General features: G+C 47.8%; 1 protein-coding gene and 1 non-coding gene across 15 annotated transcripts in view; both read right to left on the bottom strand.

The window, feature by feature from the left end:
- AGAP1 (ArfGAP with GTPase domain, ankyrin repeat and PH domain 1) overlaps positions 1-25,527 on the bottom strand; it is a 639,539-nt gene that overhangs the window by 75,410 nt on the left and 538,602 nt on the right. For all 14 annotated transcript variants that reach the window (XM_054258069.2, XM_054258070.2, XM_054258072.2 and 11 more), the window contains 2 exons: positions 10,097-10,251; positions 5,015-5,105 (listed from right to left, as the gene is read on the bottom strand). In XM_054258069.2, the coding sequence (XP_054114044.1) occupies positions 5,015-5,105; positions 10,097-10,251 (246 nt within the window). The remainder of the gene's footprint in view (positions 1-5,014; positions 5,106-10,096; positions 10,252-25,527) is intronic.
- LOC118154982 (U7 small nuclear RNA) lies at positions 9,461-9,525 on the bottom strand. Its single transcript, XR_004745224.1, has one exon. It is a non-coding gene; the product is annotated as a U7 small nuclear RNA (small nuclear RNA).

Raw genomic sequence — 25,527 nt, 5'->3', positions numbered from 1 at the left:
TACTTGCTTTCCAGGTCCCCACACCTGTGTACATGCCCCCTGCCGGCACAGCCTTTCCACCTTTGTCCTCTGCAAGCCTCTCACTCTCCGGCCTCAGCTCGCCTCCTGAGAGATGAGGCTAATAATTCCCCTCCTCTTAAAAGCTACGAGGCGCTTAGCGGGGTGACTGCCCCCTAAGTAGCAGTGTTAGGTGTTGGCTGTAATTACATCTGTTCCTTCACGTAGTCAACCAGTATTACCACGCTGGCTTCTGGGGATACAGCAGTGAACAAAACGGAGAAAAATCCCTGCCCACAGAAATGTAGGACAGAGAGTCTACGGGGACAGACCAACCAGGAAGTAATAAAACACCTGGCCCAGCACGGTGGCTCACGTCTATAATCCCAGCACTCTGGGAGGCCGATGCGAGAGGATCGCCCAAGGCCTGGAGTTTAAGACCAGCCTGGGCAATACAGGGAGGCTACATCTCTAGAAAAAATTATAAAAACTGGCCGGGTGTGGTGGCGTGCATCTGTAGTCACAGCCACTCAGAAGCCTGAGGTGGGAGGATTGCTGGAGTCTGGGAGTTCGAGGCTGCGGTGAGCCATAACTGCCCCACTGCACTCCATCCCTGGCTGTAGGGTGAGACCCTATCTCAACTCGCCCCCTGCTCCCGCCCAAACAGAGAGCTAAGAAATCCGTATGATACACGGGACCTAGAAAGCCCCCAGGGCGGGACAGCAGGGAGGAGGGGTGTGTGTGTGTGATTTCAAACCTGGTGGCCAGGGAAGGCCTAAGAGGCAACAGTGGGACAGAGACCCAAAGCTGCAGGAAGATGGTTCTACGTGCGGGCCAAGCTGGAGACAAGAGAGCCTGGATGTGCTCCTGCCGTAGGGGAGGAGTATGTGTGGGGGGGTATCTGGTGGGTGCCAGTCCCTTCCTGTGCACAGGCCTGGAGTCCACAGAGGGAAATAAGACATCAGAAAGGCCCAGGAGAGAGGGGCAGCTGTGAGGCCCACACAGCAGGGTGGGGGAAGTGGGGTGGCCAGCGCACAGTCAGCTCTGACCAGGGCTTCATGGGAGACATGGATGAGCAGAAAGACAGAGGCAGAAAGGCTGGGCTGCTGGGTCTGGCTCAGTGGCTCACAACTGTAATCCCAGCACTTTGGGAGGTCAAGGTGGGTGGATCACAAGGTCAGGAGTTCGAGACCAGCCTGACCAACATGGTGAAACCCTGTCTCTTCCAAAAATACAAAAATTAGCCAGGCGTGGTGGTGCGTGCCTATAATCCCAGCTACTCAGGAAGGTGAGGAAAGAGAATCACTTGAACCCTAGAGGCGGAGGTTGCAGTGAGCCAAGATCGCACCACTGCACTCCAGCCTGGGACACAGCGAGACTGTTTCATAAAAAAGCAAAAAAAGAAGGCTGGGCTGGCTGCCTCTCAGGGCCTGTCCATGAAGGTCGGACTTGCTGGTGAGAGCCACTGAGGGTCCCACGCTCTAGCATTCTCAAGGGCCCTTAGGTGGGGATTCTCCTTGGCATGTTCCTGGCAGAAGGCTGGCAACATGTGTCCTAAACCCCCACTGTCTGTTGGATCTGGGACACGCTGGGTTGGGCCGTGCTGAATGCTATCTTCAGGGCAGGACTTCCCGGAAGCACAGGTGTCCAAAGGCCACAACTTCCTGGGAGGCGGATGTTGAGAGTTTCCCAAATTCACTGGCTCTCAGAATCCCTTTAGAGACAGGCACCCCCAAAGCTGCAGAAGCTCAGCATCCAGTCTGGAAACAGTGTTCTGGGGTGTGCTTGGTGTGCAGACAGAGGAGGCTTCTGGTGGTTCTGGGGTGTGCTTGGTGTGCAGACAGAGGAGGCTTCTGGTGGTCTAGAGTATTCTCTGCAAGAACTGGGGGCCAGGAAGCTGTTACCACAACTCCAAATTCCACGTTGCACACAAATCCCCAAGCCTCAAAAGACCCCACCATCCAGAGACAACTGGTGCTAACCTTGCAGAGAGCAGGCTTACAGATCTTTCCCCCAAACACCTTAAATATTCCTTCGGTTTATCTAGACTCAATGTCATACCCCTTTTTCATTTTACAACACACTATGAAGTTTCTTCATCTTAATTAAGCCTTTTTTTCCCCTCAAGATCAAGTCTCACTCTGTCACCCAGCCTGGAGTGCAATGACGTGATCTCGGCTCACTGCAACCTCCGCCTCCCGAGTTCAAGCAATTCTCCTGCCTCAGCCTCCCAAGTAGCTAGGATTACAGCGCCCACCATCATGTCTGGCTAATTTTTGTATTTTTTAGTAGAGATGGGGTTTCACCATATTGGCCAGGCTGTTCTTGAACTCCTGACCTCAGGTGACCACCTCAGCCTTCCAAAGTGCTGGGGTTACAGGCATGAGCCACCCGGCCTCAGTTAAGTCTTTTTTCCATGATTTTTAAAGGTAGCTATGAGAAGACATCACCATGAACTGCTCTTCAATTGTTAAACATTTGGGATGCTTAGATTCTTTGCCATATGAAACACTGTGATGAACATCTGGAAACACGGATCTCTGTGCCTGCCTTGCTCAATCCCAGCGGCTTAGTTCCTGGAGTATACACCTAGAGTCAAGGGCATCCACTCCCCAAAAGCTTTTTAGATACGTTGTCAAAAGCAGGTGTTTATATTTGATTTCTATACACTGTCAAAAGGAGCTGAAATACAAACACCTCCTTTTGACAACGTATCTAAAAAGCTTTTGAAGAGTGGGCGCTGTACCTATCCCAGTACTTTCACCAAAATTGGGTATTTTCACTTAACAAATCCTTGTCAGCGTGCCACTTGTGCCCTTCATCTGAGCGCTTCCAATCTTCTCAAGGCCCTTGTTCTTGAGAAAACACAGCAGGCTGGCCAAGAGCTTGGTCTGAATCCTGCTATGGGATTTGCTATTTCTGTGACCTCAGACCAATGACTTAACCTTTCAGGCTCCTCAATTCCTCCCCGTTAAGTGGGGCCCACAGGAGCCCCAAGTATTAGGGTTGCAGGAATGAAAAGACAGCACATGCGAGGGTTTGGCGCGGGCCTGACACGGACCACACATTTAGCAAATGCATGCGTGGTATCGCCCCTTTCTCCTGAATTGTCAAACTGCCTTGTCCCTCTGTCCCTGTCTACCTGCTCAGGTGGTCTTGCTCTGAGCAAACTGGCCCCCATCTCCCCCGCAATGGCCTCTCTTTCGCACCCCCCATCTGCACTCACATGCATAAGCTCATCTCAGAAAGGACCTGTGACCTCCAATTTGCCACGTGTCATGGTCCCCGTAAGGCTTTCCTTTTAAAGGGACCTTCGGATACATGGTAGAAACAACTACTGACATTTTCCTTAAATGGATGTTCTCATATTGCTCAGATTTGTGTTTTTAAAAAAGCTCTTACTTTTAAAACTTTTTGATAAAAACACTTCAAATAACTGCTTCTCTCTTCGAACTTCATTTCACCACATGGTTGAAAGTAAATCTTGAAAATTCAAACATAAGGAGATACTTTAAAGAAGTACCTCAACATACCTGGAGAAGAACCCCTTCCCTTACCCGCAGGACAGGCTCTGCCCTGCCTGCTATGCCGATGAGTGGACTCTCAGAGGGGCGCTTCCCTCTGTTTTGTCTGGAGCAGTCCTGGGCTCCGGTCTCCCTTTGTGGCTGAGCCAACCGTGGCTGGCCTTCTCCCTGCTTTGCCTCTCTGTTCCAGTCTATTCAGAATGGTCTGGCCAGATCTGTCTCCCGAAGTGCAGTTCAGGATCCATCTCCTTCCTGCCCTAAAACTCCAGTGATGTCTCTCTGCTTACCGATGAAGAACAAAGCTGGACAGTTTCACCTAGCACTCACACTCCAATTGGCTTCTACCAGTTTTCCAGCCCAAACAGCACCTCTGATCCTAAAGCGACCCAGAGAAGCTCTCCTCGAGCCGCCCCCTTGCTCGCAGTGACTCCTTCAGCCCCTTTCCTGTACGAGCCCTTCCCATCTCCAGAGCCCCGCTAGCATGGCAGCTCCTGCGAGTGGCAAGGCTGCCGTGTGCCCTTAATGGCTCTCCCCAGCGCTTAGCTCTGTGGTCAGCAGGTCAGTGCCTTGTCCAGTGTGTTTCAGGCTTCAGGATGGCAGGACCCACCATGTCATGCACGTTTCACTCCTGACCAGCACCCGGCCTGGTACAAGCACCTCTTCACTTGTTTGAACTGGACTTCCTTCTCTTCACTACACGACTTAACAAAAAAGTCTAAATGGAAGAAGTTTCCTGAACGTCTCCAATACCGTGCTCTTGGCTGGGGTTGCAACAATGACAAGCAAGTCCCCACCCTCAAGACTATGAACAACAAAATGGCTTTTTCAAAGGGAAAAGAATAGCATGGATTACACGACTGACAGCATGAAATAAAACTGGGTTACTCTACAGCACCAAGAATTAGAACTTCGATCAATTCACTGAGGCTTTAGTGGGTAATGGATTTAAGCCCCCCCCCCAAAAAAAAAGACATCATATGATAGCAAAACCCAGAACACGATTGTGAAATTAAAAAAACAATACACAGAAATCTCTGGGCAGGAATGAACCAATTGTATTCTATTTTTATGAAGAAGAATCAGTAAGTGATCACTGATTAAGCAGAAAGGAAGCCAGCCACCATGCCAGGCTAATTTTTAATTTTTCGGAGAGATCGGGCCTCCCTGGGTCGCCCAGGCTGGTCTTGAACTCCCAGGCTTCCTAGATTGGGCAGCGGCTGGGGGTGTGAAGCAGAATCCCGTGCACCCCAGGTGTGACTGCTGCTCACCGGATGCCCAAGGCGCAGGAAAGACAGCAACGCTCCCTGCAGCCAGGGGCGAGCTGGTGTGGAAGGCACCGTGTTCAGGTCAAATCCAGAGTATTTCAGTTCCCTAAAAGCAGTTAACTCTTATCTGCCAAACAGGGCAGATGTGAGTCCCCTGCCACCTGGGCATAGTGGGACCACGTGGTCTCCAGCTGCAGAGCACCAGCCCCTGCTATCGCACACACTTACTCGGGGTCTCGCAGTCCACACAGTGGGAGTTCCCACGCATGTTCCGGATCGACTGCAGGGCCATGGCCTCGCTCTGGCTCGTCAGCCGGGACTGGCACGAAGGAAGACACAAATACAAGGTGTGAGCACCCCGAGAGAAACATACATCACTGGTAACATCGGGGAAAGATCAAACAGACTGGGAACAAATGTAGGAAATTTGGAACAAATTGGAAATTACCCTCATCCAATTACCCCTGTTTTGACATCTTTGGGAAAGAACGTAACTGAAGGAGAAACTATCATGTGAGAGTGATCACATTTTAGCACTCATCAGCTGAGATCCACTCTGCCAGAAATGAGCAAAGGGGAAAGTTCTGGATCATCTGTGAATGAACATGGACCACGATCACCTGGATAAGGTGACGGCGTAACCTTCTGGGCAATAGCCACGTGTCTACTTGGTGTGAAGAATGAGAAAGAAATAATCTGCTTTTAAGGCCAGGGTCTTCATCAGCACTGTAAGACCTATCTCATGGTTCCTCGTCAGTAAACCCTATCCATACCACACGTCACCCTGGGAGATGCACCTGTCATCTGAAGACTCTCAGTTTTCACAGTGACAAAGCCACTCACCAGGGTGGGGGCAGGGAGAAACTTGAGTATAACTGGGGTTGTTATTCTTAACCTTACACTTGATGACTTATTCATTATTATTATTTGAGCCAGAATCTCTGCTGCTGAGGCTGGGGTGCATCTGCACAATCATAGCTCACTGCAGCCGTGAACTCCTGGGCTCAAGCAATCCTTCTGCCTGCCAAAGTGTTGAGATTATAGGTGTGAGCCACTGTGCCTGGCTCTATGGTCTTCTTTAAAAAGGATTTAAAGGCCAGGTGTGGTGGCTCACACGTGTAATCCCAGCACTTTGGGAGGCCAAGGCGGGTGGATCACGAGGTCAGGAGTTCAAGACCAGCCTGGCCAAGATGGTGAAACCCCGTCTCTATTAAAAATACAAAAATTAGCCAGGTGCAGTGGCACATGCCTGTAGTCCCAGCTACTTGGGAGGCTGAGGCAGGAGAATCACTTGAACCTGGGAGGCGGAGGTTGCAGTGAGCTGAGATTGCACCATTGTACTCCAGCCTGGGTGACAAAGTGAGACTCTGTCTCAAAAAAAAAAAAAAAAAAAAGATTTAGGGCCAGGCGCGGTGGCTCAAGCCTGTAATCCCAGCACTTTGGGAGGCTGAGGCGGGTGGATCACGAGGTCAAGAGATCGAGACCATCCTGGACAACATGGTGAAACCCCGTCTCTACTGAAAATACAAAAAATTAGCTGGGCATGGTGGCGCATGTCTGTCATCCCAGCTACTCAGGAGGCTGAGGCAGGAGAGTTGCCTGAACCCAGGAGGCGGAGGTTGCAGTGAGCCGAGATCGTGCCATTGCACTCCAGCCTGGGTAACAAGAGCGAAACTCCGTCTCAAAAAAAAAAAAAGATTTAAAAACATACATGCTCATTGCAGCAAGTTCAGAAAATACAGAGAAGGGAAAAAGAACATAAAACTTTATAAACAGTGATGTGGCCATCCACAGTTAAGCAGTGTTGATCATTTGATATCTGTTCTTTTAGCTTGTTTAAGGAGATCTACATACACACAGGCACTTTAAAAAGCCAGTATAGGCTGGGCGCAGTGGCTCACGCCTGTAACCCCAGCACTCTGGGAGGCTGAGGAGGGTGGATCACCTGAGGTAGGAAGTTAGAGACCAGCCTGGCCAACATAGAGAAACCCTGGCTCTATTAAAAATACAAAATTAGCTGGGCGTGGTTATAAGCGCCTGCAATCCCAGCTACTTGAGAGGTTGAGGCAGGAGAATCGCTTGAACCTGGGAGGTGGAGGTTGCAGTGAGCTGAGACTGCGCCACTGCCCTCCAGCTTGGGCAACAAGAGTGAAACTCTGTCTCAAAAAAAAAAAAAAAAAGCCAGCATAATACATATTGCTGCATTGAAACCTGCCCTTTCAGCCTAACGAAATCTGTTCATTGCTCAGTGCCGTCACACAGTCTCTGACATCACCATTTCAGACAGCTACATAGCATTCCACTTAATGAACACTTGGATGGACATTTAAGTGGCTTCCAATTTTTCTCTATCAAACAATGCTGTAAGAACACATAACGGCTAAGTCTTGGTATGCATTCACAAATTATTTGCTAAGAATGGGTTCCTGGAAGTAGGGGTTCTAAGTGAAAGGATATATACTGGATATGTACCTTCCCCCCACCCCCCCCGAGAGAGTGTCCTGCTCTGTTGTCCAGCCTGGGGTAGTGCAATCATGGCTCATTGCAGCCTCCAACTCCTGGGCTCAAGTGGTCCTTCTGCCTTAGCCTCCTGAGTAGCTGCAACTACAGGTGTGAGCCAAGCACCTTGCTATTTTACATATTTTTGTAGAGACAGGGGTCTCCCTACGTTGCCCGGGCTGGTCTTGAACTTCTGGCCTCAAGTGATCCTCCCACCTTAGCCTCCCAAAGAACTGGGAGTACAGGCGTGAACCATCATGTATGGCTGATATGTACAGTTTTTAAGGCCTGTTTATTAAATATGCATTTAATATTACAGTTAAAGCAAAAATTGAATCAATTTCGAAGGACAGTTACAATAAGCTTGATTTTCGTGTAAGAATTCTTCACAAATTGGACCGTCTCATGTCTGACTGATGTGAATACTATACTACTTGCTGCATAATAAGTTATAATGGACTAATTACTATTGTCTAGTCAGCATCACGCATTATTCAATTTTAACTCCCTCGGGTTAGATACCCAAGTATTCAAAATAGGTTTAAACAGTTTATAGTGGCATCTGGAATGCATGTGTGTGAACACGTGTGTGAAAACACACACACATGGATGTGCCTCTGTCTATGTGCCTGCATCATTTCTGTGGTCTGTCTGTCTGTCCAGCTGTATCAGCTCTCTCAATTATCTGTATCTGTATCAAGCTGTATCAGCTTTCAATTATCCACTGGCAGGTGAAATGCTATAAAGCTGGTGGTCAATTGGGCCTGTGATTTTGCCCTCCTGCCACTCGTTGTGGAGAGCATTTCCCATGTTTCACACCCTCACACCTGTTCAGCCAATGCCCACGATGACCAGGTGTGAGTCTGCCACCTTTGGCTGCTCAACGCGTCCTCCCCCCAGGAGAAGCACTTCCCTGGAGCACCTGCGCCTACTGAGAGCCAAGGGCAGCATTTTCTAAGGCTGGTGCGTGCCTCGGCTGAGATGTGAGTTGGGAGGAGCCTGGCAAGGTGTGGAAGGGAAAGGCTGCCACCATCCCAGAGCTTCCTGAATTAGGTGGAGGTGGCATGGGTTCAGAGTCTGCAGTGAGAGACTGTGATTCCCCCATGAAGTCAGGACATGTGACTCTCTGTTGGGTAACACATCTTGCCCCGCACCTGCCTTCTCAGAAAGAGCTGCTCACGCTTGAAGGATGCTGCATACTATAGGTCCCTGTCGGGGTGGCCCCAAAGCACCCTGTGCTTGTTTCAGGAGGCACACCGAGGATGGCACAGACGTGACCTGGCAAAGCCAGGGTGTCTGGAATGAAAGGCAGTGGTTCTCCCACCTTAGATATAAAACATCTTTTCAAAAGGGAAGCAAATTACCTTATAATAATAATGACTGTGGTCTGGTTTACCCTGGTTAAAGAGGGTAATAAAATAAGACACTCTATCTTTCTGAAAGACAGACTCTCTTTTTAGTGACAAAGCTGCACATAAATCATTGGCAGAAATTTCTTTAAATGGTGACAAATGAAACTGCAGATCAGTGGGCAACACCGTTTCTCTGAGTTTCTAGTTGATCATAGTCTGAAGTATCAGAATGCTCTCCAAAAGTTTAAAACATCCCAGCAAAGAGGCTAAAGACAACCAAACATTAAAATAATGAAACTGAAGCAATCCTTGATGGGAAAAAGGACTTCTGTAGTAGGAATATCACTGGGCAGTAGCCTAGAGAATACAGTGAAGCCAGGAGCAGTGGCTCATGCCTGTAATCCCAGCACTCTGGGTGTCTGAGGCACGTTGATCGCTTGAGCCCAGGAGTTTGAGACCAGCCTGGGCAACATGATAAAACCCCGCCTCTGCAAAGAATATATATTAAATGAATATATATGTCAGTAAACAAGCAAGTAAGCCAGGAATGGCAGCATGTGCCTGTAGTCCTGGCTCCTGAGGAGGCTGAGGTAGGAGGATTGCTTGAGTTTGGAGGTTGCAGTGAGCTGAGATTGTGCCACTGTACTCCAGCCTAGGTGACAGAGAGAGCTCTCTCAGAAAACAAAACAACAAAAATAAAAAAATTAAAAAAAATACAGGTGAACTTTTTTTTAAACGGGTGAAAACTCTTTATTTTTCCTAGCTAAATAACTACAAAAAAATTACCTTTCATTATTATTTTTTTAATATATAAAAATTCTGGGGTGGCATTTTCTGGTGAAAACCAGAACACCTGCTAGACAAATTGTAAAAAAGCTCTAATTATTTAAAAAAGCAATACCACCTCTAATTATTGGATAAAACACACGCCAGGCTTTATAAGTTTAGAGAATAGAAATTTTACCTTCCCAAACTCCCTGCACACTCCTATAGGCCCATCTACTTTTCGTTTACGCTCCTAACAAGAGATGGTTTTCCAACCTGACGTCGATTTTAATTCTGGGCATGTATGAGATCCTAACAGTGCATCTTTGAAGCATGTATCCGTTTTTCTGAGTGTATTCTGTCCAAAACAAAAACAAATGTGGACCCAGAAGCCACAAGAGTCTAAAAGATTCCCTCTGGGACTGCCTGAGTGAAGACTGAACACCGGCGATTCTGCCAGGGAAGCGTGGTCAGGCTGGATTACTTGCCTATGATGGCACAGACACAAAGTGTTTCTTACCTTTTTACTCTTTTTAGTTTTTGAGCCTCCTGCTTATGAAGAATAGCTAGGTCCTGCCATCCGCACTTGTCATGTTTCCCCTCCCTGGGACATTACATGGGCCGCATTCCCCCTGAGCAGCCACATTCCCGCCGGGCGACCGCAGCCTTGGTTTTGGGCAGCCTGGGGCCTCACCTTGTTCTTGCTGCTCTCGCATGACTGCAGGCTGGCCAGGATCTGGCTCTCGATGGCTTGGACCCAGGCGTCCCGCTCCTCATACGTCGTGGCTTCAAAGTGCCACGTTTGGCCAGTGAGGGACACAATGATAAACTCAAAGTTTTCTTCTTGTTCTGAAACACAGAGTGTGGGATGAAGAGTTTAGCTTCCCTGAGGCAGCAGCCCCCCTCCTGGCCCTCTGTCACAGAAGTGCCTCTGGGTCCAGCTGCCCCTGTGCAGGCCGGTGATGCACACAGCGCTGCACAAACACCGCAGCGGAGCTCTGAACCCAGGCACCTCCCAATACTCCAGATGTGGTTCCTAAGGCCAGCATGGCTTAGCTAGGTTTCAATCAAGGTTCAGGGGACAAGACCAGATGAAATCAACAAGTGATGTCAGCAACTCTGTGTGGTGCACACACAAAGCGACTTAGGAGAATAACTGTGTAACTCATGGCTGACCACCCTTATCTGTGGGATGACGAAAATTAAGTTAGGGCCGCTAATCTCAGGATGCAGAGTGTATCTCTATCTAAGCACTCGCGCAGATCCATAGACACTCCATGGAAAGAGGAACGCGGGAAGGTTTCCGTTCTTTTACGGCAGAGGACCTGTGACAGTGGGAGAGGGATGAATCCCTACTGTTTTCAGATGGGGAGCGTGCACAGGATCCTGCCTGCCTCAGGAGGATCTCAGCTAAGGCTTACAGGCTCCAGACTTGGTAGCCACTCTGGGGCCAGGTCTGGAATGGGAAGAGAGAAACTTGGGGACACACCTTGCAACCCCATCTGTCACATCTGAGTCTTTGGGCAAGTTCCTTGACTCTTCCAAGGTTCATTTGTTCCTAACCCATAAACTAAAGGAAAAGGGTACTGACTGCCTAGTGCTTTTCTGCTAGTTCCCTGAAGTGTACAGACCCTTGTGGACTTGGGGCCTGGCTCACGGAAGATACTCCACAGAGCCACGTCGGCCTGTTTGTTATTCCTATCCCCACTTCCGGCCCCCAGGTCCCTGCCAAAGGAGGAGGCACCACTTGCAAAAAAGCGTAACTAATTGCAGACAACCACTAAGAAATTTTTTGAGAAAGGGGGCTCACTTTGTTGTCTAAGCTGGAGTGCAGTGGTGCAATCACAACTCACTACACCCTCCACCTTCCAGGCTCCAATGAGCCTTCTGCCTTCGCCTGCTGAGTAGCTCAGATTACAGGTGCACACCATCAAAACTGGCCAATTTTTACATGTTTTGTAGAGATGGTGTCTCCCGAGGATGGTCTCAAACTCCAGATCTCAAGTAATCTTCACTCCTTGGCCTCCCAAAGTGCTGGGTGATAAGTATGAGCCACTGCACCTGACCCTCATTAAGAAATCAGCTGGGTTTTTACATGCAATACCTCCTTTGACTCGGTGTTTCCAGGCCCTGGCCTGTGAACTAGCTGCATTATAATCCCCTGGCGAGCCACTGTTATCGGGACTGATTTTCATCTACCTGCGTGCCGACCACTTCATCTCCATCACCAGTCCAGTGGCCATTCGCCTGGCTCACGTCAACCGTACAGACCTCTATCTGCCAGGCTCTTGGTCCCTCCAGCCCACTTTCCAAGCATTGCTTACCACCCTCACCTAGGTCGGCTCTCTCGGGCCCTTCCTCACGACACACCTGAAGCCTGGGACATGAGGACATGCCACCCCACTCATCCTTTCCCCACTCCTTTCTGGCTGGGTGGATATGCAGCCTGCTTTGTGGCTGAAAGAGATCCCTTCCACCTGAGCACCCCACTGACGATGTCAAGCCCCACTCCTAGGCGAGAGGGTCCAGCACCCAGCCAGAGAGGGCCCATGGCCTCCACCAACCCCTCTAAGGTCTGTGACTCCCCAAGATGCTAACAGCCATTCTGCAGGCATATTCTGGGGGCTGCAGAAAAGTGCTAAGTGGAGGTCAGGCCTAGGCCCGAGGCCCTGGCTCGTTAGCCTCCTTTGGGGTGTTGGCACTGAGGCCAACCCCGTGAAAAGGACCGATCCGGGCTGGAGTGGGAGGGGAGAGAAAAGTCTGCGGAGGAAGTCCTCGGCTGGCCCACATGGTATGTGGGTGTCCTTCACGCTCTTAGTCACCGTGGTTACTGATTCCTGGAGAGCTGTTGACAAGAGGTCAGGATGGGAGGGTCTGGTTGCTCAGGGATTTTATCCCCATGTCCTGGACTCTTGAATTTGGAGAACAAATGATCCCCCCACCACCTGTGTATTTATGCAGAAGCAAAACACTCCACGTACTGTGGAAAGCGGGGTCGGGGAGAAGGTGGGGGCTGGGGTGTCTGCAGGTAATGCCTTCAGTAATGACCTTAGACACTCAGGGACTTGGAGTTTTCATTAAAACAACAACACTGTAACTTTCACATAGGTTTCACCATGGCTGACTTACAACGATACTGTGTAATTATTGGCTGAGGTGCTACATCTGTGAATCTTAAAAGGTTCGGCTTCTTGATCCATGGGCTTTTACATCCTAGTACTATGAATTGCAACCTGTTTCACACAGATTCTCGTACGACAGTGTCCCATTCATGTATTTTATGCAAAACTCGCCTAGTGAATGGATAGGTAAGGCAGGAAAAAACGACGTAACTCACAGATCATAAGGAAAACTTGGTAATTCATGGGTGGGATGTGACAGTTTTTGATTATGAGATCAACTCAACAGGCTCACACTATTTTAATCTGTGAAATTCAAATGCACATATCAAAGCTCCCACCGATCAGCATTTATTGGATCTTCCAGTGAAAAGAACTGCAACCATTAGCTTCCCAGTTACATGTTGCACAACTGGTCCCCGTAAAGCTTTCCTGTTCAAATGTTTGGCTCCAGCCAGTCATGAGCTCCACTCATTGGAAGCAGGGCCAAGAGCTGAACTTGCTTTGCACTGCATGGGTGCAGGGCTTGCTCACTGTGGTCCTCTGCTGCCCTCCCGCATGTGCTAGGCAATGGGGTGGAAGGGATTCCAGCATGCGGGAGAAGCCGGTGCCCTCTAACTGTCTCTATGTGGTCAGGACAGGCACCCACACAGGGAAGTGAGTCAACACAAAGTGATACACGACAGAAATCTGAATGAAGTTCCACAGGAACGTCTCTACCTTTTGCCTCATCCCAGCACAGTAGCCGCTATCCGTCATCTTGCTCTGTGACACTCTATCTCATGCAAAGACAAAACTTGCAAATTAAATGGCTAAAATACAGTTTGGCTCTGCCTGATTCATTACATAAACAAAATTCACCTGTGTATGCAAACTCTACTTAGGAGACCAAACATACATACATGTTCACAGGAATGTCAGAACCTGTTTCTAGCTGATTTCCAAATGTGCTCCCTACAGCGGCTGTTCTATGGCTTCATCACTCTTTTTGAGACGGGAGTTTCGCTCTTGCCACCCAGGCTGGAGTGCAGTGGCACGAATCTCAGCTCATTGTAACCTCCGCCTCCCAGGTTTGAGCGATTCTCCTGCACAGCCTCCCAAGTAGCTGGGATTACAGGAATGTGCGACCACACAGGGCTAATTTTGTATGTTTAGTAGAGACTGGATTTTACCATGTTGGCCAGGCTGGTCTCGAACTCCTGACCTTAGCTGATTTGCCCGCTTTGGCCTCCCAAAGTGCTGGGATTACAGGCATCAGCCACTGTGCCTGGCCCATCACTCACTTTAAAAATCCATCCCACCACCTATCTTCTCCTTATACCAGACACACGTAAGTTCCCTTTTCTAGTATCTTCTATGTCACGAAACATTTCTGTCTCAGTTCCTGGTCCATTCCTCCCCTCTCTCTCTGCATCCTTTCCCTGGTCCCCTCGCACCTTTTGCAGACCTGGATTTGGCATGGTTTCCTCACTCTCTTGCAAACTTGACATCCCTCTTCTACAGACCTGCCCTCCCTTTCCTGATCCCACTCCATCCTTGAGAGATCACCTCTTTCTTCATCCTTAACTCGCACATCTGCAAAGCAGAAATGTGCACATGTGCATCCATCTCTTTGCCTCCCTCTCTTCTCTAATAATGCTCCCCTATCATCTCGCTGACTGAAACCTCACTCAACGGGATTACAAATCAAGGAACAGCCAGGGGGCAAGGGCTGTGCTCAGTCTTCTCACTGACCGTCCTTTTTCTGCAGTTCTTGACATTGCTGATGGGCACCACCATATTGTAATATTTCCCCCTGGATCTTCTGAGATGCTTGATCACCCCGAAGACTCACCCAGATGTGAGCAAGGTATTAACCAGGGTGAATGAAAGAGATGTGGATAGTTACATAGATTCACAACTCACTGGAAGAGTCCCTCCAAAGGGGTCCGAAGTGCCATAAACTAGAAGGAGGCCTGCAGTGGTCAATCACGGAACTTTTACCTCTGGCTTGCCTTGTTCAATATATAAAGTTTTATCAATGATTGAATAAAGACACATAAAGTCTGCTTACCAACTTTTGAAAGGGAGGAGTTTTGGGTGGATGGCAGATAAACCAGGGTTTCATCCCCATCCCCAGCTTCTAACAGGAGAAGGATCTCTGGGCTGAAATGACAACTCTACTGGTGAAATGCATCACACATGACTAGAATTCCTTCCCTTGGACCCCAACAGCAAGTGAGGTTTGGGGGAGATTTTGCTTCCCATCTGCAAATAGGAAAAGGCAGAAGGACTGCAGTCAACAGCAAGCTGGGAGTGAGGCTGCCGGTAAAGGTGAAGGTTGGGGGTGAGTCATCTGCAATGGTGGGGAGGTGCTCCTGTCTCCATGCCTCAGGGTGTGGCCAGCAGGCACCACAGAGAGAATCCAATGCCAGGCACTGCTCACCGGGGACTCCGAGCACTGCAGACTTCTGTCTGATGGAAGAGGGATGACACCTGTTCCGGACGCCCTGGAGTCAACCCAGGACAGAAAAAAATGATGGAGACTCGTAAGTGGAAGATTCTGTCCCCCTCATAATCATCTGTAGATCAAGCTTGTGGGTTCTGCTCCCTTGGGGGTGTCAGGTCCTTGAATGTGGCTCTTTCAGAGGGAAACTGGTGGGAATTCAGCATCCCACAGGTGGCTGGGAGTGTCCTACGGTGGGTTCTCAGTGTAGGCCACTTTGAGCAGCTGCAGAGAATCCTGTGTTGAGATCTCCAAGGCTCCTGGAGAAGGATCTGCGATCAGCTAGCAATGTGCACCCCAGGGCAAGGCGGGGTGACCGTGGAGTGCCCCTGCCATCTTCTCACTGCAATTACAGTTCTCTTTCCAGCTTTCTGACCACTGCTTCTCTTTCTCCTCCCTGGTTCCTCTGTGTGTGGCCTTTAGTGAAGGCAAACTCCAAGTTTAGTTAATGGTCCTCCTTCCGCCTCCCTCCTTCTTAGGGGTCCTTTACTTCAAAGCTTAGAGTCACTTCTACAGACGTGCACCATTCTCATATGTATCTCCAATTGAAATATCTAATCGTTTTTGGATTTTAAAATATCTATGGATATTTTGCGAATACTTTGTCATCACATCGAATTTCACATGCATCCCACAGATTTGACAGAATTTTCAAATGCTCCCCTTGGGGTTCTGTATTTCTGTAAATGATTATAATGCTATTCTAATAATAAAATCTCAAATCACCTGGATTCCACCCTCTCCCTCTTCCCACTGCTGTCTAATCAGTCACAGCCCTGCTTAGCAATATCTGCCAATCCATACCCTTCCATTTCCTTCTGCTTTCAGCCCCTGCCTGACTGTGAAACTGACTGTGGGCCAGCTCTAACACTGCTCTTGGTTTACTGTGTAAGAAGTTTGTTATTTCACTCCCCTCTCTTCTCCCTTGTTTTGGGGGCCTGGCTTCCCTTCCAAGCTGACTGCTTCACAACACGGCAGTCCACAGTGAGGCATGATCTCCAAGCGCATCCTCCTTCTCCCTTCTCAAGTCAAATTCATTAGCTGAAACTAGAACTGTGAGCCCAAAGTGCTAAAAACCTGCCAAAGTGAAGGCTACTCTGAGAGGCAAACCTTCACAACAGATGGTAAAACAGACAAGGTCTTAAGATAGGAAACATAAACCCAGCATCCAGCACCCAGCAATCCTGCAAGGAAAGGAGCCAGGGGGGCCTAGGTATCACACCACCCTTGGCTTCTGGTATCTTCTCTACGGGAAAGCTTCTTGTGGACGGAAACCAAGCACATTGGAACTCAAAACCAGAGATCCTCCAACATACTGCAAACAGGACAGCAGATTTGATCCCAAGTATTATCGATTCTGGCCAGGTGTGGTGGCTCATGCCTATAATCCCAGCAGTTTGGGAGGCTGAGGCTGGTGGATCACCTGAGGTGTCAGGAGTTCAAGATTGGTCAACAAGGAGAAACCCCATCTCTACTAAAAATCCAAAAATTAGTTGGGCGTGGTGGTGGGCGCCTGTAATCCCAGCTACTCATGAGGCCGAGCCCGGAGAATCACTTGTACCTGGGAGACTGAGGTTGTAGTGAGCCAAGATCATGCCACTGCACTCCAGCCTGGGCAACAGAGCGAGACTCTGTTTCAAAAAACAAACAAACAAAAACATGCACCAAAGAAAAGCCCAAAAGTATTACTGACACATTGTTTAAAATAACTGCGGATGAAATGTTTAGATGAGTAAAATACAGAATCTCTTAAATTTTCACGCTACAGGAGACCATCAAATGTAACCAAGAAGATCAGAAAAAAAAAAAAAATAGATCTTTTGGAAATATAAATTAGTTAAAAAAATCAAACCTTGATGGAGAGGCTAGGAGGAGAGCTGAGGAAAGAAGTGGTGAGCTGGAAGACGGATGTGAAGCAATCGGCTGACACAGGAGAATGAAAAAGAGCGTGGCCACTGCGAAAGTGAAATGACGAGGCGTGGAGAAGAATCAGAGGGTACAACACATATCTAACTGCCAGACACAGAAGGAAGGCTTTTACAGGAACGCTGGGAGATACCAGAGGTACAAATAGAGGAAGACAATATTTACCCAGAAGCACAACGAAGAAAACTATAGAAGAAGTTTATGAAACTGGAAAGCCAAAGGCAAAGACAAACAGGATCTTAAGAACAGCTAGCAAGAAGGGACAGATTGCTCTTAAACAAATATCCAGACAGATCACAGACTGAGAGTGACAGACTTGCAAGACAGTGGAATGATATCCTCAAGAGAAAGTAACAGCCTAGACTTGAGATTCAGGAAAACTCTCTTTCAAGAACAAGAGTGAATTTTCCAGTTCTGTGAAGAAAGTCAATGGTAGCTTGATGGGGATAGCGTTGATTCTGTAAATTACTTTGGGCAGTATAGCCATTTTCACGATGTTAATTCTTCCTAACCATGAACATGGAATGTTTCTCCATCTGTTTGTGTCCTCTCTGATTTCGTTGAGCAGTGGTTTGTAGTTCTCCTTGAAGAGGTCCCTTACGTTCCTTGTGAGTTGTATTCCAAGGTATTTTATTCTTTTTGTAGCAATTGCGAATGGCAGTTCGTTCTTGATTTGGCTTTCTTTAAGTCTGTTATTGGTGTAGACGAATGCTTGTGATTTTTGCACATTGATTTTATATCCTGAGACTTTGCTGAAGTTGCATATATGAGGCCAACAATCATATGAAAAAATGCTCATTGTCACTGGTCATCAGAGAGATGCAAATCAAAACCACCTTGAGATACCACCTCACGCCAGTTAGAATGGCGATCATTAAAAAATCTGGAGACAACAGATGCTGGAGAGGATGTGGAGAAAAAGGAACACTTTTACACTGTTGGTGGGAGTATAAATTAGTTCAACCATTGTGGAAGACAGTGTGGCGATTCCTCAAGGCCTTAGAAATAGAAATTCCATTTGATCCAGCAATCCCATTACTGGGTATATATCCAAAAGACTATAAATCGTTCTACTATAAGGACACATGTACACGAATGTTCATTGCAGCACTGTTTACAATAGCAAAGACCTGGAATCAACCCAAATGCCCATTGATAATAGACTGGATTGGAAAAATGTGGCACATATACACCATGGAATATTATGCAGCAATCAGAAATGATGAGTTTGTGTCGTTTGTAGGGACATGGATGAATCTGGAGAACGTCATCCTCAGCAAACTGACACAAGAACAGAAAATGAAACACCGCATATTCTCACTCATAGGCGGGTGATGAAAAATGAGAACACATGGACACAGAAAGGGGAGTACTAAACACTGGGGTCTATTGGGGGGAAAAGGGGAGGGCCAGTGGGAGGGGGAGGTGGGGAGGGATAGCCTGGGGAGAAATGCCAAATGTGGGTGAAGGGGAGAAGGAAAGAAAAGCACACTGCCATGTGTGTTCCTATGCAACTGTCTTGCATGCTCTGCTCATGTACCCCAAAACCTAAAATCCAATAAAAAATTTAAAAAAAAAAAAAAAGAACAAGAGTGAAATACAGGCCAGGTACAGGGGATCACGTCTGTCATCTCAGCACTTTGGGATGTGAGGTGGGAGAACTGCTTGAGCCCAGGAGTTCAAGATCAGTCTGGGCAACATAGTGAGACCTCATCTCTATGAAACATTTAAAAATCAGCCAGGCAAAGTGGCTTGCACCTGTAGTCTCAGCTATTTGGGAGACTGAGGTGGGAGGATCATTTGAGCCTGGGAGATGGAGGCTGTAGTGAGCTGTGATCACTCCACTGTACTACAGCCTGGGTGACAGAGTGAGAACCCCCCCCCCCGAAAGAAAAGAAAGAAAAGAGAAGAGAAGAAAGAAAAAGAAAAGGAGGGGAAAGATAGGAAAAAACAAAAAAGGAAAAAGTGGAATGTATTTTTGTACCAAAAAACCCAAAAGTGCTTATTACCAATAGATGTCCACTGGGGAAATTAGTAAATGATATACTTCAGGAAGATCTTAGAAGCCAGGATTGTAAAAGATGGGTTGGTGAGAAATGAACTCATAAATATGTAAAAAAAACCCTGTAAATCAAAACAGTACTGAATATGACCGCTAATGACAGTGTCTATCATGGGAAAGGTCAAAATGCTGGAGGAGGTGGGGTGGCAGTGAGGACGTGGGGGTTATGATGTCACAGGGGCCGTGCCCTGCTCACAGTGGGAGGTTAATAACTCACTTCACATGTTGGCAAATTAGGTCTATGTGTCTACATGGGAAACCTCTACAAGAAAAGAGGTCGAATGTGCAACTTCCCAACTCGAAGAAAGAAAAAAAAAATTAGTAAGCAAAGAAGAATGATGAAAACTTCTTAGCCAGCCAGGAAAACAACTCCCTTACCTTGGACAGACACAATCTATCCCTAAACCCCACAGTGTCCCCAGTCCTAAGGGTGAGATGTCAGAAACATTCCTTTCAACACCCAGTTACAGGATTCTCAAGACAAGGACACCCACTGTAACTGCCTTTTTCATCCCTGCTACCTCGTGTAGTGAGACAAAAATAAGGAAATAAAAGACCTAGAGATTGGAAAGGAAGATAAAGACTGTCATTCACAATGTATATGCCTGTCTTCATAGAGAACCCAAATCACCTACAAATTATTAAAAATAACAGCAGTTGGTAAATGGGCAAGATATAAGATTAATACAGAAATATTAACTGCATCTCTGTATACTAGTAAACAAAAATCATAAGTACACCTTCATAAATAGTAGACATAAATTTTATCTGTGAGGTAGAAATGGAGAGATAAAAAGACCCGTGAGTGAGCTAAATGCTTCCTTGAAAGTATCGACATAAAGAACCACTTGGCATTCACAGCCGCTCACAAGAGGTGGTAAAGAAAAGACTCCACACTTTGCCTGAAGGTGACAGATTAGCCAGAGTCTGGGGGTGGCCTGCTGAGGTTCAGGCCTCCTCTCCTGGAGAATGAAACCCTAGCTAATTGGCTAATTACCATGAAACACCAATAAGGCTCCACAGAGTAAAGAGGAAACAGACACAAGACACCCCATGACCCAGGCCGATGGCCACCAGCTTCAGGAAAAGGAGTGGATTGGGAAGGTCAGCCCCATGAGAGGCCCCACTGACCCTGGAAATCACAGCTAAGCTTCACATGCCAACTAAGAACCAACTGTGCAACCCCAGACTCATTTAAGATATTCTTTTCTTGAGTGGGAGTCCTGTGCAGTAACTCCAAACCTGGAAAAGCACAGAATTAGAAAAATAATGAAGTGAAGACAGGAATCACAATCTCCGGGACCAACAGCTCTGTGCTAAAGTGCAGTGAGCAGGAAGCTGTGCCATCTCTGTGGTCCTTGGGTATGGTCTGTCTCTGATGTGTATGAAGCACGCACAAAGGCCCTGTGGTCACAGGGCAGGTCTGAACGCCACGCTTTCCAGTGTTGAGCAGCAGTTCATCATGTAGAGAGATGCTGATGAGTAGTTCTTTGGAGGTTTTTGTTTTGTTTTGACCAGATGGTTCAGCCTAGCCCTGGAGAAGCAGATGATACCCCTGTCTCATCAATGCGGAGTCCAGCACCAGCTCCTAAATCAAGAGGCAATGGCACTGCTGACCCTGGGCTGGCCTCTCCCAGGCAGCCTGTGCTGATGGGGACCGGGGCTGAACGGTGATGCAAACATCTGGGATACCTGGAGGAGAGAGGTTCAGTCTGCCCTGGGGGAGGCGGGACAGAGGCAGGAGATGGAACCCTCCATGCGCAGCACAGGGGCGGGTCTCACTCTGTCACCCAGCATGAGGGCTACCCTGTGCCTTCTTTTGTATTTTCAGGCCCTGAAATCTATGACAAGGGTCTGAACAGCTGGGACGCCTTGCTTCCTGAGGAAGGATTAATATCTGAGCACAGAGTCTAATTAGTCATACCAACACTGCCAAGTAGAATCCAGCTATGCTGGGCCCATGTCTTTCCAAGGATCCTGTTTTTATGTGGCTTTAAAAAAATTTATTTTTATTTTGAGGGAGGGTAATATGTGAATACCCATACTCAGAGTTTCAGAACGAAATTATATCTGCCATACGACTTTTCCATGCCTCCCAAGATTAAAAAAATAAGCACAAGGATTACAGAGCAACTGCACAGTCACATTACATATAACTTCCAGGAAGAAATCTGCTTAGCTGTAACAAATCTACGGCATGGAATAATAAATACAAGAAATGAAACCACTGGGCTCCAAATTCTGTATCAGGCACAACACTAGAACTTTACAGACAACACCTTGTGCGTCATTTTCCTCTCTTAAAATGGCAGCAATCGTCCTCTATTTCCTAAACACAAACTAACATTAAACAAAGGAGCTCTCCTTGGGAACCGAGGATGGTGCAGGGGCCGGAAGGGTCTCCCAGTGGCCTTCTGTTATCTTCTCTTATTCCTCAGGCCACGAGAACAAGATAGTTGGGCCTTTTGAAAGTAGTTTCCCCAGAAATCCCTCAATGGCGTGTCCTACTCAGAATTCTAACTGGGGTCACATCATTCCATTGGGTCAGTCTGGAGAATGTTGGGGGATGTGGTGCACAGAGGCAGTGGTCCTATGGGCCTTCCATGTGCCACCTGATGGGTGTCTGGCTCTCTGGCCAGCACAGGCAGCAGGGATGGCTCCATCTATGTTGGCCAACTGGAGCACATGATGCCCCTGGCCACTTTGATCAGTCCTGGTGGGGGCACATGATCACATGTCCTCCAGGGTTTTGCATCTGAGTGCCTCCCCCTCTTACCTGGGACCTATCAGGACATAGCCCCCAGGTGCAGGTGCCTCTGGCCCCTCCATGGGAAGGAAAACTTCTGCTATCAGGCCGCTCCCCATGGACAGGTATGAAGCTGCCACCCCGCAGAGTGAAGCCAGGGATGGGAGGTGGCAGGGAGCCTGGTGCCTGTGAGGTCCCTGAAGCTCCACCTGGTTGTCCTACAGTTGGTTACATAAGATATCCATCCGTCTGTCCGTCCGTCCCGTCCATCCAACCATCCATCCGAGACAGAGTCTCACTCTGCAAGGAGTGCAGTTGCACAATCTTGGCTCACTGCAACCTCTGCCTCCTGGGTTCAAGCGATTCTCCTGCCTCAGCCTCCCAAGTAGCTGGGACTACAGATGTGAACCACCGCGCCCGGCATTTCTCTTTTTAAAAATTGGATTTCTGTTGTTACTAAACCCAGTTCTGACTAATCCGGTAGAGAAGACCTATCCTGGTGACGATCTCCAATGTGCTGCTCTGGTGACTTTCTTAGGGTAACACCTAGAAAATCTCAAGATTAATCTGTGTTTACACTTCGGAGGCATCGCAGTGACCATTTACGCTCATTATGTAAACAGCGAATAGATTTTTGGACCCAAGTGGTTTCTCTTGTTTGGTGTGGAGAGAACAGGAACATGCTCCCCGAAGGCTCAAAGAAGAACTGTTAGCAGTTGATAGAGCCTTATTCAAATCACCAGTGGCCCCAAAGGGCTGCAGCACATTACAAAGTGACATGTCAATGATGTTTTACTTATGAGTAACTAAATTAAAAATGATCAAAACGGTAATTGGCAGCGTGAGGCCCATCACTCAGAGACAGAGCTGAGCATTGCTCTACTCTGCCAGCCTCACTTCAAACATGCAGAATGAGCACGTGCCTGCAGGGACGCCCTGTTCCCTGCTTTCCTTTTTAGGGGTGTCATTTCACTAATGCAAACTTCCAATTCATGACAATTGCAGTGGCTCCTATTTCATTCGCTGTAAAAACAGATTTCAGGGTGGAGAAGTTCCTGATGGTATATCTATTAAAAGCATGTATACACAAACAGCACAATTAATCCCTCTGCTCATGAAAACTCAAAATGCCACCACACCCCAAAGCCTGAAGGAACAGACGGTGTGCTGTTTCCCAGCGTCACATTCCAGGGCTTAGCTGTTTAATAAAGTTTTGTGATTGGGCTCACAGGGATTTGAACATTTTTCTGTGTTTAACGGGTAGCTGTGGAAAGGTCCACTATAATAGTATTTTAGCACCATGAACCTGTCGAAATCAACCTGCCCAATTATTCCAAACGACATTAATAACACCGGATATTACACTAATTGTGTCCAGTTTCTATGCAGACGAGGCCCCATGGGGCTAATTTTGCCTCCTTAGGGGCAAGCAACTCAGCCATCAGACTGATTTCACAAGGAATCCCTCCTCATTACATGAGTCTGGGCTGTCAAACTTTTTTTTTTCTTAAAGGTTAATGGGCCAATCCGTCATCAATTATTTTTTTGCGGAATTCTTGCAGACAAAGGGTTAAAGGGCTAAAAGCAGTTGAAAACCGTTTCACATTTGGAAGTTGCTTTCAACAGGAGGCACCCCATAAGGGTGCATTTGGGAGTGTGGGTGAAGGGGAGGGAAGGGGCGAGGGACAGAGGCACACACGGGTCTCAGGGAAAGGGTTTGTGGAAGAGGACAATCCCACTGTGCTCTTGCAAAGGCCAAGAGGACTTGGATTTGTGTCCCAAGCTACGATGTGAAATGGCTCAAACTGCCAATGGGTGCAGGGGCGACACCAAGATAGATCTGTCTCTTTTCTGAATTTAGAAGGGCTCAACGAGCATGCAGAGTCACTCACTCGTTCTTCAGTGACTGGATGAGAATCTGGGTCCTGGGAGAGAGCTGGTTCTCCCAGGGAGCTCTACAGCCTGAAACCCAGGCTCCCGAGGCCTACCTAGTGTTCCACTCACGAGGCTAAGCATCCTGCCTGACACATATCATGACAAACCCTTGATGAAAATGAAATGTGATATCGCAACAGGGCAGAGATGACACGTTCAGCATCAGGGCTGGGTGCGTCTGCTGCATGAAGAGTCCAGGATCAACGACGCCCAGAGGCCTCCAGACAGAACCCCTGAAAAACGACTGGACAATACAACAGCCAAAGCGTGTGCAGAAAATAACCACCTCCTCCACTCTTGACCTCTGTAAAAGAATTGGGACCTTTGTTTCAGGACACACCACAAAGGCACAGTGACCGCAGTAACACCGACCCTTACCTGCAGCCCAGGCTCTTTTCTTTCCCCCCGTTAACAACGGAGTTTTCACTATGGGTTCGCCCAGTTTCTGTCCGAACTGGAGCTCCTACTTTTGGGGTTCCCTCTCCTAGAACCTACTTCCCACTCTGCCATCGATGCCTGTGCCCATGAGTGGCTCACTTCATCTTTCTGATCTCAGCTTTATCTGCAAGGGAGGGCCAGGCTGGACCAGGGATGACAAAGGGACGCTATCTCACCTTTTCTTTTACAAAGAGACATTCCTAACTGTTCCTGAAGAGGCTGGTGCAGCCCCAGAATTCTTCACACAGTTCTCCAGTAGCTGCTGTCAGTGCATCAGGGTTGGAATCTCAGACGGGATATGCTCACTACCTTGTGGTGTCCCTCCCTCCCTCCACCACGACTCACACCCTGGAGGCAGTGTGTGGCAATGTCATGTACATACCCAGGCTTTCATGCTATTTTTTGAGTCATACATTTTGTAAAATCCTCCATCTATTAGATTTTGGCTTAGATATTTTACCCAATTATTACAGAAAGTGCACACATTAAGATGACAGGCAAAACGCACCATTAAAGAGGGGGTATTTTCAAATTTTCTCCCATTTTTGTAGAAAAAGATGGATGTGAAAGAAAGCCTGTTGGCTGGATGTGGTGGCTCACGCCTGTAATCCTAGCACTTCGAGGAGCCTAGGCAGGCAGATAACTTGAGGCCAGGAACTCAAGAGCTGCCTCAACAACGTGACAAAACCCTGTCTCTACTAAAAACACAAAAAGGTGGGCATGGTAGGGGGTGCCTGTAATCCCAGCTACTCAGGAGGCCCGAGGCATGAGAATCGCTTGAATCCTGGAGGTGGGGGCTGTAGTGACTGGAGACTGTGCCACTGCACTCCAGCCTGGCAACAGAGTGACACCCTTGGTTTAAAAAAAAAAAAAAAAAAAAAAAAAAAGGGAAGAAATCAAGCAAGCCTGCAGAATAGACCAGGGTTGTGTAGAACAAAGGCCTATGGGAAATAATACATAACACCCACCCCTTACCATACTCGAGGAGTTAATTTTAAACAAAAAGAAAAGGCAGTCATAAACACATACCATTAACATTTCTCAGGTAATTATTTTTGGAAACCCTGAACTTGGTCAGTATCTTTGTTTAGCCAAAAGAGCCAACAGAGGGGTTGCCCTGTGTCTTAATTTAGAGGAGTGTGATTAAGTCTGTGAAGAAGCAAACCCCGGGGGTAAATCTCAAGCTTAGGAAGATTTAACCAGCACATGTTACCACGAGAAGGTTCTCATGACATATACAGGACAGTTTTGTTTTTCAAGCACATTATAAAGAGTTGGGATAGCAGTTCAACAGCCACGTGTAAAGAAACTCCATTCTAAAGCTTTGGCTTCCAGAACTGTAGGGCGCCATATGTGTCTTTTTTATTTCATTAATTTTTTTTTTTTGAGACAGGGTCTCTGTCACCCAGGCTGG

Source organism: Callithrix jacchus, chromosome 6 (genome assembly GCF_049354715.1).
Source record: "Callithrix jacchus isolate 240 chromosome 6, calJac240_pri, whole genome shotgun sequence".
In the NCBI taxonomy this organism is placed as follows: domain Eukaryota; kingdom Metazoa; phylum Chordata; class Mammalia; order Primates; family Cebidae; genus Callithrix; species Callithrix jacchus.
The sequence above is the reverse complement of the archived record's forward strand: the minus strand, read 5'-3'. Positions and strand labels throughout refer to the sequence as shown.